Source organism: Schistocerca cancellata, chromosome 2 (assembly GCF_023864275.1).
Source record: "Schistocerca cancellata isolate TAMUIC-IGC-003103 chromosome 2, iqSchCanc2.1, whole genome shotgun sequence".
Classification (NCBI taxonomy): Eukaryota; Metazoa; Arthropoda; class Insecta; order Orthoptera; family Acrididae; genus Schistocerca; species Schistocerca cancellata.
Genome location: NC_064627.1, coordinates 707,824,419 through 707,842,435, shown reverse-complemented (window position 1 = coordinate 707,842,435; position 18,017 = coordinate 707,824,419). Strand labels below are relative to the sequence as shown.

At 39.0% G+C, this 18,017-nt stretch overlaps 1 protein-coding gene across 3 annotated transcripts in view; it reads left to right on the top strand.

The window, feature by feature from the left end:
* LOC126162505 (venom carboxylesterase-6-like) overlaps positions 1 to 18,017 on the top strand; it is a 189,550-nt gene that overhangs the window by 26,272 nt on the left and 145,261 nt on the right. For all 3 annotated transcript variants that reach the window (XM_049919052.1, XM_049919053.1, XM_049919054.1), the window contains exon 4: positions 16,987 to 17,172. In XM_049919052.1, the coding sequence (XP_049775009.1) occupies positions 16,987 to 17,172 (186 nt within the window). The remainder of the gene's footprint in view (positions 1 to 16,986; positions 17,173 to 18,017) is intronic.

Genomic DNA, 18,017 nt, shown 5'->3' with positions numbered 1-18,017 from the left:
ACGTAGTAGACATGGCTTCTAACAAAAAATTTTCTTTCGCCCCAAGACATGTTGTTGTTGTGGTCTTCAGTCCTGAGACTGGTTTGATGCAGCTCTCCATGCTACTCTATCCTGTGCAAGCTTCTTCATCTCCCAGTACCTACTGCAACCTACATCCTTCTGAATCTGTTTAGTGTATTCATCTCTTGGTCTCCCTCTACGATTTTTACCCTCCACGCTGCCCTCCAATACTAAATTGGTGATCCCTCGATGTCTCAGAACATGTCCTACCAACCGATCCCTTCTTCTAGTCAAGTTCTGCCACAAGCTCCTCGTCTCCCCAATTCTACTCAATACCTCCTCATTAGTTATGTGATCAACCCATCTAATCTTCAGCATTCTTCTGTAGCACCAGATTTCGAAAGCTTCTATTCTCTTCTTGTCTAAGCTATTGGAGTGTAGCCCCAAGACATATCCTGCCAGAAATGATTAAATATTAGCTGTCTCTGATCTTCTGTAATATCCTTTCAATTCCTGTTCCGATTTAAGAAAGAATGTTTAAAAGTACATCATGGTTTTATTTCCCTCCTACTTCTGCTCATTGTTGGCCTCTTTTTGCCAAACTCATCTTTTTGCATTCCTAAATAATCCTGTCGCCTCATATGTTTTTCTTTCTGCAAACTTTGAAGTGATTCATTGCTTTTCCTTTTACGGCACTGCTTAGTACTTTTTACTCCCACATCAACTTCGTCATCGTCGTCTTCCGTGCTGTTGTTACTGATATGGTCATTTTTGTTTTTATCTAGATCATACACATCACTACTGCCACTGGAGATATCATCCTCGCTGCTGTGTTCGAAAAGACTTTCACACTCAGAAGTAGAATTCGCCTCTGTATTGGCTTCTTTTTCCGCATTATCTGTAGTATAAACAATAATGTAATCAATAATATTTAAATAATTTAATCACCTCAACTTTCAAACAAGGATCTTACTCGAAGTTGCAACAATATAAACTACGGTTTACCTTCATTTTGTGGCATTTTGTAGGCCTACTCTTTCTTTTGGTGTAGGACAAGGAGGAACCTAACTAGAATCTTCTTCCGGTGATTTTATACGATATGACCCGTTGTCGGCTTGTTTCACAAGGTGAAGAGTGAATTTACTGTTTTTACCCGTAGCTGAAAACGAAGTAGTTACTGTAGAATGTATAGGATTCTGTTAAGTTCTAAAATTAAAACCTCGTATGTACCGAGTGCAGTCTGCCTCACGCACGATGAAAAACTCGTAAATCAACATTGTATTTAATGAGGTCAATATTAATTCTGTATATTAAAATACAATACATAAATACCCAGAAATACTAACACGCACCTGTAGCAATAAAGCAGCGTCGGGTCTGTCAGTCAAAAAGGTTACTATCACATCAAAAATCGTTTTAATCTCGCAGCATGCGTTTGCCCTGCACACTAACAATGGCGATTACCGGAGATGCGAGGTTTACAGCACAAACTACATATCGCTGGAGATGTGAGTTTTTCATTATTGCCCCTAGATGGCGACACCGTACAACTCGGATAAGGAAGGTTTCAACAGGCTATGTGGCATAATTGTCTACATTTGGTAATGAAGTTACGTGGATTTCATTGTCAGATGGAGTTACGAGGTTTTCATTGCCTAGCGACGATATTCCTAGAGTTAGCTGGTTTTTGTCGTTAAACATCTATTGTTTCTGATTTATCAGAATTTCACTGGCACTGTCCCATGAGTCAGACAAACATGTGATCATCTGTGCCGACCTTCTTTGTTCATATTCAGTATCCCCTGTTATTACTATGGGGCATGGGTCATACACACATGAGCAATATTCTAGACTGGGTCACAATCTGCACTGTAGACTAATTTAATTTTGCCAGCATCCTGTCAATGTACCAAAGTATAGCACCTGCTTTACATATATCTGAACCTATATGACCATGACCAATGCATTTCATATCCCACGAATTTTTACACTAAGGTATTTGTAGGAGTTGACTGTGTCCAACTCTGACTCGATAATACTATAGTCGTACGATACTACAGTTTTCTGGTTTGAAAACTACAAAATTTTACATGAGAAAAGGTTAGCGAGTTGCTCTAGATGTTCATCACTTTGAAACCTTATCACAAACTGGCAGGATATTTATGTAGATTTTTCAGATCGTACTTTTCTGTAGATAACTATTATCTGCAAAAATTCCCAGGTTGCTATTAATATTCTCTGTCATAATTTTTTTAAATGACATTAACAGCAATGATCTCACCACACATACCTTGTATATACCTGAAGTTTTACGGGGTGGAATCCAAAATTTTCAGGACTGGTGCTGCTATCTGGAAAGTAGGAGTAGTAGATCTTTGTACCACTAGGTGGCGAGAGCTGCATATCTGATGAGGCAGTGTGCGGAGTGGCATTCAGATGGGAGGATGTATTACATGTCCACAGTGGTTTCCATAATACTCTGTGTTTGGTGTGTGGTGATTTCACGGTGGATCCATGAACAGAACAGCACATGTGTATCAAATTCTGTGCGAATCTCGGGAAAAGTGCTACGGAGGCCCCAACAGCTGTTTGGGGGACAGAGCATGAGCTGTACGTGTCTGTTTGAGTGGCATGCTTGGTTCAGGGCTGGCCGTACAGACGTCGAAAATGATGCTCATATTGGAAGGCCCATTGCCAAACTTCAACAATTGTTTCGTGTGGATCGATGTCCAGCCATTCAAGACCTTGCGAATGAAGTGGGTATTGGTTATGGGACATGTCAACGAATGTTGACTGATGAATTGGGCATGCATCATGTCGCTGCAAAATTTGTGCCAAAGATCTTGACTGCCGATCAGAAGACACAGCGTGTTGAAGTGTGCATGGACCTTCGTCAGACCACATCTGATGATCCAACCTTCTTGTCCCAGGTTATCACCGGGGACGAGAGCTGGATTTACTGTTATGACCCAGAGACAAAGCAACAATTGTCCCAGTGTAAGAGCTCAGACTCTCCAAGACCCAAAAAAAGCGAGACTGGCAAAGGGGAAAGTGAAGAGCATGATCATCATTTTCTTTGATACCAAGGGAATCATACACAAAGAATTCGTCCCACCCAACCAAACAGTGAATTCTGTGTACTACTCTGACGTTTTGTGATGGCTCCATGAAAATGTGTGGTGATGACGGCCCGAACTTTGGCATCAAAGAAACTGGTTGCTACATCACAACAATGTACCCTGGCACACGTCCTTGCTCACCAGGACCTTTTTGGCAAAAAACAACATGGCGGTTGTACCCCACCCACTGTACTTACCAGATTTGGCACCTTGTGACCTCGTGCTATTCCCAAAACTGAAACTCAAGTTTAAAGGCCGTCAGTCCAACACTCTAGAGAGGATTCAAGAAGCATCACAACACCTTCAAAGAACAGGACTTCCAGAAAACATTTGACCAGTGGCAGAAGTTCTGGGACCGGTGTTTATGTGCAGATGAGGGTGATGGTGACCATTAGTCCAAAGGTAAGGTTTTCAACAGATGGCAGCACCAGTCCCAAAAATTTTGGATAGCACCTTGTATGTGTATGACAATGAATCTCCATCCAAGATAATATTAAATGTTCTTACTATCAAGAAACCTGATCCATTCACAAATTTTGATTTGATGTGTCATGTGAGCATACTTTTGTTAATAATTATTGGTCTGGTACTGGGCTGAAAACTTTTCAGAAGTGAACAAGGACCACTTCTTCCTGACTGCCTTGATTTAGGCGTTTAGGGTATCATGTGACAAAAGCATAAATTGGGTTTCACATGACCAATGTTTGCAAACTCCATACTGGTTTTTCAAAGTCCAAAGTCCATACTGGCTGGTATGGGGGGAAGTCATTATGTTTGAGATACTGTAATATCTCATACACTCTTTACACTCTGCCCTCAGCAGCAGGAACCAATTTATGATTATCATTACTATTGTTATTATTTATTATTATTATTCATATCCAGTTTTGGTTTAGATATCATTGCCTGTTCCAGTTGGTCATCATCAAAAGATCAGTCTATTTTCCTACTTGATTTCTGTGAGAAATGTTGTAATTGCCCTGTTACAAGATATTGACCTTGGAAGTTACAAGGGTCGGTGGAACAGTTTATTACTTGAAATTTATTCCACCTGATTACCATTATGACTAAACCAAATGCTGGAATGTGATATAACATGAGTTGCATACTATTATTAATGTATCGGTGCCAGTGGTTGGTGACTTGAGAGCCTTGGTGGCACATAGATTGTATTACATTGGGTGCACTGTGGGCCAACATCTACCTAATGTTTGTTACATGTTGTAAGCACCACAGACCACGACCTTTCTATTTCTTAAAGATGTTTGGCTCTCAAAATAGTCCTGCTCTCCAACTCTTGATGCTACTCACTGTAAGCAGTCTTGGGAAGCAACAAATCAACCAAGTAATATTGTAATAAAAAAAGGGTATTGCAGCAAATAAGAACATGGACCTACTATGATAAATAAAGTATAATTCAGAGGCGCAGTGTCCTCCAATAAAGTACATGTTACAACAACAAGAGATTGCTATTACAGTAATGTTTTGCACCTACAGCTAATCCAAGAGTACACAAATGACAGAGTATCAGGCTAACGTCTTCCCTTACATGCCTTATGATGACACATCTCTCACTTACGTACATAAATTATCTTCACAATGAATCAGGCTCAGTCCTTCAGAACAATGCGATATACAGTAGGCCCTTCTAGAACAACCTGTCTTCTTCTTACGCACATAGAATTTAGATACCAGTTTTACTTAGAGTTAAACAATTAATTTTGCACTACCACACGGGATTTCTAATGATGCAGCTACAATAAACACTCACTTGCCTGAACATTACCACATGAGACAATTTAGATTTGTGTAACTTCACTTGACTCTATGGCCATCTTGCATACAGTAAAACCTTGATGAGTTATCGGAAATTCACACCATTTCCAAGCCATGTAAGAAATCACTTACCCATGATCATTAGACTCCATCTTGACTGTGATACGCAGTTCTAACATTGTTCTAATGTTCATCACAGTTCCAATGAGACTTTGAATCACACAATCAAATCACTACCTCGCGTATGCTTTTTGTGGCATATCAAATTGTGGAATAAGCTGTCGCTATTCAGCTGCTGCTCCAGACACTTGGAGCAGTGCCTAGAAAGCCATTTGTACTGTAAAAGTACTTACTGACCCAATAAAGTTATCATTTCATTGGAGTGGTCAGCTACGGGTCTGTCCATCATAGAGGACCCAGAGTGGTTCTCCAGAGCAAAAGTGCCAATGCCAAAACTAGCGCTCCCCTCTACTTTATGCATACCTCCGCACCGATGAGTAATCACATCATTACTCATTTTATAAACTAATGAACACAAATGTAACAGAGGAGAATGTTTTCTTAAGCCCTGTTCTCAATTATGTGCTTTAGATTACATTTAAAATATATTTTTCTTAACCCGAAGAGTTAAGCCCCCCCCCAGCATTCACAATCCTGCATGCTTCCTGATACCACAACGGTATTACTATGCTGAAATTGTTTGAGAAGGTAGTAGAAACCTATCATTTACCCATGCAACTGGTACTCCCATCTACATCTTGCTACATCAACCATTGCGCCTTCCTGCTCAAGATGACTCAGAGCCTTCTATACCAATTGTTTGACATATGCCTGCCCACTGCCTTCTGCATACTCTCATTTACATTTACTCTGATTAAGAACGAAAATTTATTAAATCACATCACCTTATGGATGGCACGAATTTCTTTGGTTTAAATTTAGGTGAAGCCCTTATGTTATTGTTATTTTTAAAATTATTATTGAAGCCTTCAAATAAAATTGCAAAATAAAGTGGGTATATTTATACAGTACTATGTAATGTAGTTGCTACATTACAACCTGTAGCTGGGGTAACTAGGTGGTGGGGTTGTCACCTTTAGGTGGTCCAGCACACATCTTTTTCTTTAGGTGTTGTCTCCCCGTAGATGGTTGCCCTTCACTTCGGCTATGAATCCATTTTTTCCAGACTTTGTAGGGTGTCCTTCAGTGTCTTTAATCAAGATTGTCTTCTCTAAGAGAGTCAGCTTCCCAACACATAAGAGCCCCCCCCCTCCCCCCCCCCTCCCCCACGCCCCGTCCCCCTATGTTGTGGACTGCTCGTCATCTGATTCATGCCCAAAAGAGCTGTCTGACTAGAGTGGTCCCGCTGTGAGTTTGCACTCCCTCCAGCATAGCTTGCTAGGAAATTTTTTTTATCCAGAGCAGTTGTTGTCACTGGCTTCTTTGGAAGAAGAAAAAACAACAACAACAGAACGTAGCACTTCTTTCTCTGTCATTGAGCAAAGCAGGCTCAATTGTAGTTTTAGAGTATACGATACTGATGAAACAAATAAAAACTGGTGAGTTCAAAAAAGATGTCTCAGCTAAGTTATTCACTATTAATCCTTGCCTGTTTTATATTTGCAAAGGATGTGCTCCACCCACCTGGTATTCACAGTGTAATGTATTTTTAGGAGATAGTTGTGTTCCAGTAAAAATGTGTCATGATGTTTGAGCTCAGAATAAGCTCTATGATTACACCTAGATAAATGTTAATGATATTGCATGGTAGTTTTGTGGATCACTTCTGCTACCTCTCTTGTAGATGTGTGTGACCTGTGCTTTCTCGGATGACTGAGTTACAGTTTTTTGTTTGAGGGATATGGAATACATTTATCATGAATCTCTCGCCCAGCACAAAGTTCCAAATGACTGGAAAAAAGTGCACGTAATTCCATATATCAGAAGGGTAAAAGAACAGACCCTCAAAATTAAAGACCAATATCCCTAACTTTGGTTTGCTGCAGATTCTTTGAACATATTCTTAGTTCGAACATATTAAATTTTTGTGAGACTGAGAAGTTTATGTCCACGAATCATCATGATTTTAGAAAGCATTGCTCATGCAAAACTCAGCTTGCCTTTTTCTCACATCATATAGTGTGAATTATGGATGAAGGGCAACAGGCAGAGTCCATATTTCTAGATTTCCGGAAAGCATTTGACACGGTACCCCACGGCAGGCTGTTAACGAAGGTACAAGCATGTGGAATAAGTTTACAGATATGTGAATGGCTCAAGGAATTCTTAAGGAATGAGCATGTGAGAACTGTGATAAGGAAGGCAAATAGTCGACATCGCTTTATTGGGAGAATTTTAGAAAAGAGTGGTTCATCTGTGACGGAGACTGCATATAGGACCCTGGTGTGATCTATTCTTGAGTACTGCTCAAGTGTTTGGGATTTGTACCAGGTCAGATTGAAGGAAGACATCAAAGCATTTCAGAGGCAGGCTGCTACATTTGTTACTAGTAGGTTTGAACAACATGTAAGGGTTATGGAGATGCTTCGGGATCTCAAATGGGAATCCCTGGAGGGAAGGTGATGTTCTTTTCGAGAAACACTGTTGAGAAAATTAGAGAACTGGCATTTGAAGCTGATTGCCATACAATGCTACTAGCCAACACATATTGTGTGTAAGGACCATGAAGATAAGATTTAAAAAATGAGGGCTCATATGGAGGCATATAAGACAGTGATTTTTCCCTCACTTTATTTGCAAGTGGAACAGGAAAGGAAATAACTAGCAGTGGTACAGGGTACCCTCCACCACACACTGTACAGTAGCTTGTGGAGTATCTATGTAGGTGTAGATGTAGATGCCGATATTACAACTAAAAGAGTGGCTAACACAGCTGCAAATTGTGTATCGAATATCTTGCGTCCTGTGATTTGTTCAGTTTTATCAGTATCAGCCACTTATCAACACTGCTGACGTTAATATCATCTTTGATATGACAAAAGTCATGGGAATAAAATGCACGCCTACAGATGGCAGTAGTGTCATGTAAATGAGGTATAAAATGGCAGTGCATCGATGGAGCAATCACTTGTACTCAGGTGTTTGATGTGAAAAAGTTTCAAACATGATTGTGTCCCTACAATGAGAATTAACAGACTTTGAAGGCAGAATCATAGTTGGAGCTAGAAATGTGGGACATTCCATTTCAGAAATCATTAGGGAATTCAATATTCTGAAATCTACAGTGTTAAGTGCATGCTGAGAATACCAAATTTCAGGCATTAGATCTCGCCGCAGACAACGCATTGGCCAACAGCCTTCACTTAATGACCAAGAGCAGTGGCATTTGTGAAGAGTTGCCAATGTTAATGGATAAGCAACATTTCAGAAATAACTGTGGAAATGAATGTGGGATACATGATGGACATATCTGTTAGGACAGTGCAGCAAAATTTGGTGTTAATGGTCTATAGCACCAGATGACTGATCCAAGTGCCTTTACTAACAACACGACATTGTCTGTGGCACCACTCTGTGGCTCATGATCATATCAGTTGGACCATAGATGACTGAGAAACCATGGCCTGATCAGATGATCCCAATTTCAGTTGGTGAGAGCTGATGGCAGGGTTCAAGTACGGCAAAGACCCATGAAGCTATGGACCCAAGCTGTCACTGAGGCACTGTGCAATCTGGTGGTGGCTTCATAATCATGTGGGCTGTGTTTATGTGGAATGTACTGGGTCCTCTGGTCCAACTGAACTGATCATTGTCTAGAAAAGGTCATAATTGGCTATTTGGAGACCTTTTGCAGCCATTCATCGACTTCAAGTTCCCTAACAATGATGGAATTTTTATGGATTACAGTATGCTATGTCGCTGGCTACAGTAGTTTTCAATTGGTTTGAAGAATATTCTGGACAATTTAGTGAATGATTTCACTAAACATGAATCCCATCAAACATTTATGGGACATAATTGAGAGGTCAGCCTGTGCACAGAATCATGCATTGGTAACACCTTCACAATTATGGATGGGTGTAGAGGCAGCATGGCTCAATATTTCTTCAGGGGACTCCAAACTTCTTGTTGAGTCCATGCCATGTTGAACTGAATCGGTTGTTGGAAGAAGGAAATAAACACCAAAAGTAATAAATCAAGATTTTCCGCATTCAAGTCATGTAGGAGTACACGCAACTATAGAATACAAGAAAGGAACGAAACCAACCCATGAAGCCTTGAAAACCAGGTCTGAATATTCCGTAAGTTGGAAGAAGAAAACAAAGACTGGATTTATTTCTGTCTTCCAACTACTGCCACGCAAGGCCAAGAGATGACAGCAGGGCACAGAACAAGTTTGTTCTTGCTCCACCTGCTGTGGTTGTACTTTTTCTGTATCCATGATGTGAAAATAGGATCAGCAAATTTCTACACATATCCAGAAGGTGTGGCTGAAAGAGGTCCTGATGAGGTATGTAGCCTATTTTGGTTGAAGATTCAGGACATGACTCTAACTGTTAAAGAACGTCACATTTTTAGTGACCCTTGCGGTGGACAGAACCAAAATAATACTGTTGTCAGGTTTCTACTTGCCTTGGTATCACTTGGCCGTTTTTCCACAATTCACCAATATTTTACTATTCGTGGACATTCGTTCCTGTAGTGTGGTAGGATCTTTGGTGCTGCCAAGTTTAAGATTAGGAAAATTGACAGAATATACACTGTGGACGAGTACTGTGAGTTGATACAAACAGCAAATCGGGATATTCTGTGAGAAAGGTGACTTCAGAACATATAGTGAACAATAAGGATTGGTGGCCAAAGTTCTTCAAGAAATCAGTGAAAAGTACTGACAAACATTCAAACTATTGTATTTCTAAATATCGACACCTTCAATATTCAACTGATTTGCAGGGTTCTGTAATAGCGTCCAAATTCATTGATGGCATCGTTCAGACAAAATTTGTCCTTCAAAAACCAAAGTTATTGGATGAAATAACGCTTTTTACAGTGACTGCATACACAGGAAAAATACCCATAAATGAGAAAAAAATGCAAGACGTAGAGAAGATAATACCTACATACCTACAGAAAAGAAAGACTTCTACGAGGATTTAATGACCTGGCCTACCACCTCAGATCCAGCTCATCATGATGATGAGTGATTTTTGTGTCCAAGTTTTTTTCTTTAAAACTTTCTGTGCATTCTTGGGGTCAAATAATTGATGCCCTTTTAAACTTTTCAACTATATACATGTTTCCAATAGCCTATAGTGTTGTCTTTACAATTTTGAATAAAATTTGAATGGCATTATTGACTTATTCCTTTATTTTTAGTCACATTTTCAATCAGTTGGAAGAAGGAAACAAATCCATCAACTTTTTTTAAATTTTATGACTCAAAGTACAATACCTGGAAATTGTCTGAACACTGTAAACGGATGGAAATGTTGTTCTGTATGTGCAATAAAAAATAATTTCTGGTTCAATGAAAAATGCATAAGTTATACAGTTTCTTTGACTTTCCCAACAAACAGGTTTATGGTGTTATTTCGTTCTTCCAACTGCCAATTCAATTGCTGGAATACACTGTGGAAAAGGAGGTCCGACATGATGTTAGGAGGTATCCCATGACTTTTGTCACATCAATGTATATTATTCATATTTGCAATTTTTGCAAATTTTACTGGGGCAGTGTTCCCATATTTTCCTGTGTAAAGGAATTCTTGAAAGTGAAGTTCTGTGTTTCTGCTTTTGCTTTGCTACACTCAGTTGCAGTTTCTGTGTCATCTATGAGTGTGTGAACACTGTATCACTGACAGTCTTTATACATGACCAGAATTTCTTTGTATTTTGTCAGAGATATTTCAGTGAGATTATGCTACAGTAGTCATTGAAGGCCATGTGTGTTACTCGTTTGACAGCCAGATGCATTTCATTTAGCATCTCTCTCTCTCTCTCTTGTCAAGTTCGTTGTAGACGTATGACATTACTGCTTTTTTTTACCTACTTTACAAAATATGTAAATTTTTCGTCTTGTCCTAATTGTCCTTTTTACATTGGTATCCAATTATGCTGCAATGGTTATGATTAGGCATACATTTGAAATGTCATAATATAAGAGTTTTCGTCAGCTTAATGTGAATCTGATGTTGACTTGTTCAGTTATCACATGGGCTGTGCCATTTGGGGCCGATTTATCTAATTTACTGAATATTTAAAATTTTCTACTTGTTCTAATTGTTCTTTGTACATTGGTATTTAATTTTGCATGGTGGTTAAGATTAGGCACACGTTTGAAATGTCACAATGTAAGTCTTTCTCAGCTTGATATGACTCTGATGTTGGCTTGTTCCATCATCACATGGACTGTGTCAGTTGGGATCAATTTATAGGCCCTTAATTACTGTGTTTGCATTATCAGTACCGGTATACATGATAGGTTTTTGCAATCAGCTGAAGTTGATGGAAGGTCATTTCCCTCAGTTAACAACAAGAACAAAGCTAATAGTTTGGAAAACTGGTTTTGTATACAGTATAGCGATGCAATAAAACTTTCTTATATCTTTAAAAATCAAAGATATTTACCATTAATGATGAACCTTTTTATTTATATGATGTATTTATGGCAATGGACATGATTTTAATGGATATACATTAAGGCTAGTGACAGATTGCTGGAAGCCTGTTACATCCTCTGACAAAAAGTGAAGATTTGGAAGATAATGCTGTTATGTTTCATATTAATTAAGAAATTTTTGTCTGGATGTTTTGGTGTCATGTTAGCCATATTAGCAATTAAACTTTAAAAATATTGTGCCTTTAAGGGCACATTAAAAGTCTTTTTGTTCTGAAATATATGTGGGCTTACTGAAATGTTATCCCTCCACATTGTTTAATCTGTTCTCGATGTCGATTGAGGTATTACATGTCATGCATATCACTCAGTCGACTTTCATGCTTAGCTGACATAGAGTGCTGCAAATTGTAGCATGTAACGTGACATCGGATAACGGAACTGTGCTGGAGCATGGGAAACAGTGTGCTATAATCAAGTTTATAACTGCAGGAAGCATGCCTGCAACTAAAGTCCATAGAAAAATGAAACCTGTTGATGGTGATGATTATATTGACATCAGTAATGTATGACATTGGGTTGTTTTGTTCTCATAATGAAGGAAACTTTGGTGCTAACATTAACTTGTGTGACAGCAACTGAGGAGACTCATTAGAATCAGGTTGATATACTCATAAGAGAAAAATCATCATATAACACATACACAGGCCTCAGATAAGTGTGGCATATCACAAGAGTGAAAGCTCGTACAGGCCATCATTGCATAACTGTGATAAGAAAACTGTGTGGCTGATGGGTGCCAACAATGCTCACTCCTGACATGAAACAGAGGAAATTGGACAGCTATCAAGAATTTTGTTTGCATTTTAAACATTAGCTTTGCTATACTGGTGATCTTCGCAGAAGTGATCGGCAACCCTTTGGCATGTGGGGCATGCGTGCAGCCTACATGGCCCCTACACGCTTCAGGGTCGCAGACTCACCCTGTCACAGTAACATACAGACACCAGGTGGCAGTGCCAGTACTTGCAGAGGCCGCCACTTCCTAGGGACCTATTCATGTCCACCACACATGACCAGAAAATAGTGCCATGAGTATTCCCCCACTGTCCACTGCAAGGGTCAGTGCCAGAGTTAAGCAAGTCACTTCTTCTGGCTTCGAGAACCTCTCCTAGCCTCCAGGCGGGTGCTATTCACCCCATCATCGTAGGAGGCTCATGAGTCCCATCGTAGGGACTGACACCACTGTATTCAGCCTTCGTCGTCGTTCTCTTTTACACAGTCAGACTGTATTCAGGATAGACTTTTCTGCTCATATGCTGGTGTTATTCAGCACAGCTTATTTGAACTTAGAATATTTTGCATACAAGTGTATTAGTCTGTGAAGATCATAATTGTGTTACTTTGTAGACTTTGGAGTCACCATACTGTCAAGTCTTCATAGCTGTGTGACACTGTAATTGTGATTTTGTTACTATTGTCGAAGCAGGCGTTTCTTTCTTTGCCCAATAAACTTTCATTAACTTTGATCACTTTGTTCCCTGTGTCTGTGTGAGTAACACATCAAGCTTGATGGGTTCCTTAACAACGTTGTGACAGGTGATGGAAGCTGGGTTCACCATTTGGACCCCAAAAAGAGGAGAGCATCAATGGAGTACCACCACAAAGGATCACCAATACCAGAAAAGGTCAATACCATGTCAACAGCAGGCAAACTCATACTCTGTTCTGGGATATTCAAGGGTGGAGTATTTGGAGTTCATGCCTAAAATCACTACCATAAACTCTGCAAGGTACTGCAAGGCCCTCAGTAAACTGAAAGCATGAATTTAAAGAGTTTGTCCAAATATAGATCAGCCTCTCCTTCAGCATGACAGTGCCAGGCCACACGAGTGCTGCAGCATCTCCAAAAATCCGACACCTTGGATTAATTGTCATTAATTGTTCTCCATACAGTCCCAACATGTCCCCATCTGATTTTCATCTATTTCCAAAACTTAAATAACAGCTTCGAAGACATCAACACGTACATGTACATCTGTATTTACAGTTACATGAATACTCTGCAGTTCACACTTAAGTGCCTGGCAGAGGGTTCTCTGAACCATCTTCAGACTATTTCTCTACTGTTACACTCTCTAAAAGCACGTGGGAAAAATGAACACGGAAATCTTTCTATATGACTCAAGTTTCTTGTATTTTTATGTAAGTTGGTGACAATAAAATATTTTCACAATCAGAGGGTAAAGTTGTGACATATTTCATCAAAAGACCTCACCACAATGAAAAACGTCATTATCTTAATGATTGCCATCTATCTAACTTATCATGTATGTGACACACTCTCTCTTTCTTCTATTTTGTGATAATGTAAAACAAGCTGCACCTCTTTGAACTTTTTTTATGTCTTCCATCAATCCTACCTGGTAAGGATCGCATACAGCTGCGTGCTTTCAAAAAATTAATGGTGGCCCTCAACTACGTACCCTCAGACTCAGAGTTCAAATATTAAAAGTTTTTGCTGGTTTTGTTGTCTAGAGCCTGAGATACATAGGTGCCGCATCACAAGCCAAATACTGCTGAGTCTATAGTATACAATATACACATGAATCGAATGGTCAAAGGTTCCTATCACTCGGCAGTTGTGAATTTTGAATGTAACTTAGAAATTTATAAATGAAATATTGCAATTAAATAAAATCTGCAGGTACTATTTTTTATGACTTTAAATGATGAGTATGATAGCAGAAGTACCTTTAAGAATGCCATTTATTACTGCAGAACACTTATTGGTGTCAATGGTCCAGCAATTAAATAAATTATAAGTTGAATAACAGGGAACAATAGATTCCTACAACAATATAGCTCGCAAGATATTCACTTCTAAATGCATACTACATCTTCATTGCAGAAGCTGTGAAAATCTCATAAGTGCACAAGTTGGCACTATGAAATATTTCTATCTCCCGCAGCCACGTGGAAACTGCTCAACTCTCTTCAAGTATTTCCTGCGACTGCCTATTGTGCCTTCCTGTCCAGCACACCTCTGCCCCATGTGACCCAATGTTCCTCCTCCACTTCCATCCAGTCTCTCCGTTGACTTCGGTAGTCGCCTACCGTAGTAACGAGTGCTGTGATTGGCTAGAGCACTCCAGCCATGTCTCCAAGCCAACGCACACTCACAGACACATTGAAACACATACAAAATACTAAATTTACATTTAAATAACTTGAAATGAAATAAATATTCCTGCAGCTGGACCATAAACACACTCTAATACACATTATTAACTACATAAACAAATCAAATAAACATATATCAAAGGAATAAAAGCAAAAGTAGGCCAGTAGCCTAATGTCTCTGTGCTTTCTAAAATGCAATAAATATTTGACCAATTTCTTCATGAATAGTATATATTGGATATAAACAAAGACATAGATGAATAAATATGTTTATAAGCATGTTGCTACCATTTTTTCATGTAACTGTGGATTACTTATGGCCTGATGTGATCAATAGTAATTGGCCACTTTGACCTCCAATAACTCATGTACTATTCAAGTTACATGCCTGTAATTCATACCAATTTAGGGTTACACTGATAGCTTTCTAAAGACATGTCAATTGACAAAATCAAATGAACCATTTAGATTTTGGAAATTCGTTGCTGGCTGTTACTTGTATAATTTTTCAGTAAGATGCTAAACTTTAAACTAATAAAGATATTGAAAATCTGATTACACCATCAGAATCATCGTGCAAATAATGGTAATGAGCATGTTTGTTTTTAAGGTGTCATGATCCCCTCTGGCTATTATTAATTTCTACATGAACGTGAAATGTCTGCCATTATGGTTTCACAAAGTCCACCATCGTTGGCACTCCCAGCATACGAATCTCCTTCATCAATACAAAGCACAGTCCTTGACACAGCATCAACATGAAATTTCCAGCCACATGGTCGGCCTGGACCATACGCTGGGGCTACCCTCTTGCTCCAGCTAATGTTCGGCACCTCACGGTTGCTGATGAGCCCCAGCTTGCCGAGCGGCCCCACCAACTCTGAACATAAAATATTTTCAGGGCACCACAACTCGCCCGTTACCTCATACAGCACAGCAGTACTCTAGCAGGGGATGAACAAGTGCAGCACAGACTGTTTCTTTCATAGACCTTTGCTTCTTCTAAACATCCTGCCAATAAAAACATAGTCTTTGGTTTGCCTTCCCCACAAAATTACCTATGTGATAATTCTAATTTAAGTTGTTCAGAGTTGTAATTCCTAGATATTTAGTCTAATTGACAGCCTTTAGGTTGCTGTGATTTATTGTGTAACCAAAATTTCATGGATTCCTTTTTGTACTTATGTGGATGACCTCAGAGTTTTTCTTATTGAGAGACAATTGACACTTTTTACACCATACAGATATTGCATCTACGTCATTTTTCAATTTGTTTTTATCTTCTGGTGGCTTTACTACTTGGTAAATGATAGCATCATCTGCAAACAATCTCAGAGGGCTGCTCAGATTGTCCCCTAAATCATTTGTGTAGATTAGGAACAGCAGAGGTTTTATAACACTTCCTTGGGGATGCTGGATTTCTGGCAGGAAATCATGAATCCACTCACACAACTGAAGCGATACTCCGTAGGCACAAAATTTGATTAGAAGTCTGATTAGAAGTCTCTTGTGAGGAACAGTGTCAAAAGTCTTCTCAAAATTTAGAAATATGGAATTATTTGAGATTCTCTGTTGATATCACTCATTACTTCATGTGAATAAAGAACAAGTTGTGTTTCACAAGAATGATATTTTCTGAATGTGTGCTGTGTGTCAATAGATTATTACCTTCATGATATTTCACCATGTTTGAACACAGTATAAGTTCCAGAATCCTACTGTGAACAGATGTTAGTGATATGGTTCTGTAATTCAGTGGATTACTCCTATTTCCTTTCTTTAGCATTGATGTGACCTGTGTAACTTCCGGTATGGGTCTTTCATCAAGCAAGCAGTTGTATGTGATTGCTAAGTATGTAGCTATTGTATCATTGTATCAGTATACTCCAAAAGGAACCTTATTGATACGCTATCTGGTCCAGAAGACTTACCTTTATTAAGTGCTGTAAGTTGCTGACATTGGCAGTTGTTTACGATTCAGATTTTGGAAGTGGTGCAAGCAGAGAAGAGGTTGTGGCTCTGACAACAGAGTTAAACATTCTAGAGTGATGGTATCAACCAACTGATCTCTCATTGGAAGAAATGTGTTGTCACCAGGATGACTGTGTTGAGAAATAAGTATGTAAACATGAAGAATGAGGATGTAGAATGCCAATAAACTTGTTTTATTTAAAAAGATTTATGAGTTTTTACTTAAAAAATTTGGAGGCATTACTTTTCAGCACACCCTCATAATTTAACTATTGAATAACATAAACTTTTCTTAAGGTACAAAGCACAATCTTCCTAGATTGTAAGTACTTTCACTTATTTGACTTCCTTATGTTTCAGGTTTCCTTAGTACACAAGATTCCATCATACCTGGTAACTTAGGTTTGAGGGACCAAATTGCTGCTCTGCAGTGGATTAAAAGGAACATTAATTACTTCAGTGGTAATCCAGACAATGTTACAATATTTGGTGAAAGCTCTGGAGGAGCTTCTGTTCATTACCTTATATTGTCACCACTGGCAAAAGGTGAATATCTGTGAATTAATCACACAAACTGTAGTAAAGTACAATTTTATGTTATTATCTATGATAAAAGACAGTGACTTATTATACTGTAATACTATCAACTAGTTGTTGAGTAATTTGTGAAGTATGGCGATATGCACTCATGAACGGCTGAATTAGAGACAGCTGTCTACTAGTGTGGCAACCCCTTTCACCCTATTGATGGCAGTAAAAATATTCATACAGACTCCATCAGATATGATAAGTGATCCATCGCTCTTCATCTGTTGCCACATGTCGCAGGTCTGAGCTGAATACAAGGTGCACATACATCACCCTCTGTGAGACATAGGAAAGTAGTGGAATACGTCTGCTTGCTACAGGTCTACTCCGTAGAGATTTTTTTCTGTTTTATAAAGTATATGCAGTGCATGTACCATGCATACACAAAATTGCTAAATTCTTATTCGTGCAGTATTTCACAAAACTTTATTATTCACAGAGTAGTTTCCAGACTACTGATGATAATGCTTTATTTGCTTTCCATGGAAACATTTTTAAGGAAATATATACAATTTTAGTTTGATGTAAACCATGTGTACTTCAAACCCTAGGAAGTCCAGGATGGTATAATGACAGTATCCTGAAAAGGATAGATTGCTGTTCACCACATGGAGGAGACATTGAGTCACAGACTGGCAAGGAAAAAGACTGCAATGAATTTTAGCTTTCAGCCAAGAGGCCTCCTTCTGAAGCAGAAAACACGCACACACATTCATGTTCACATAAGCACAACTCAAACACATATTGTCTGTGGCCACTGTGGCTGGACTGGGCTATAACTGCAACTGATGGGAGCAGAAATC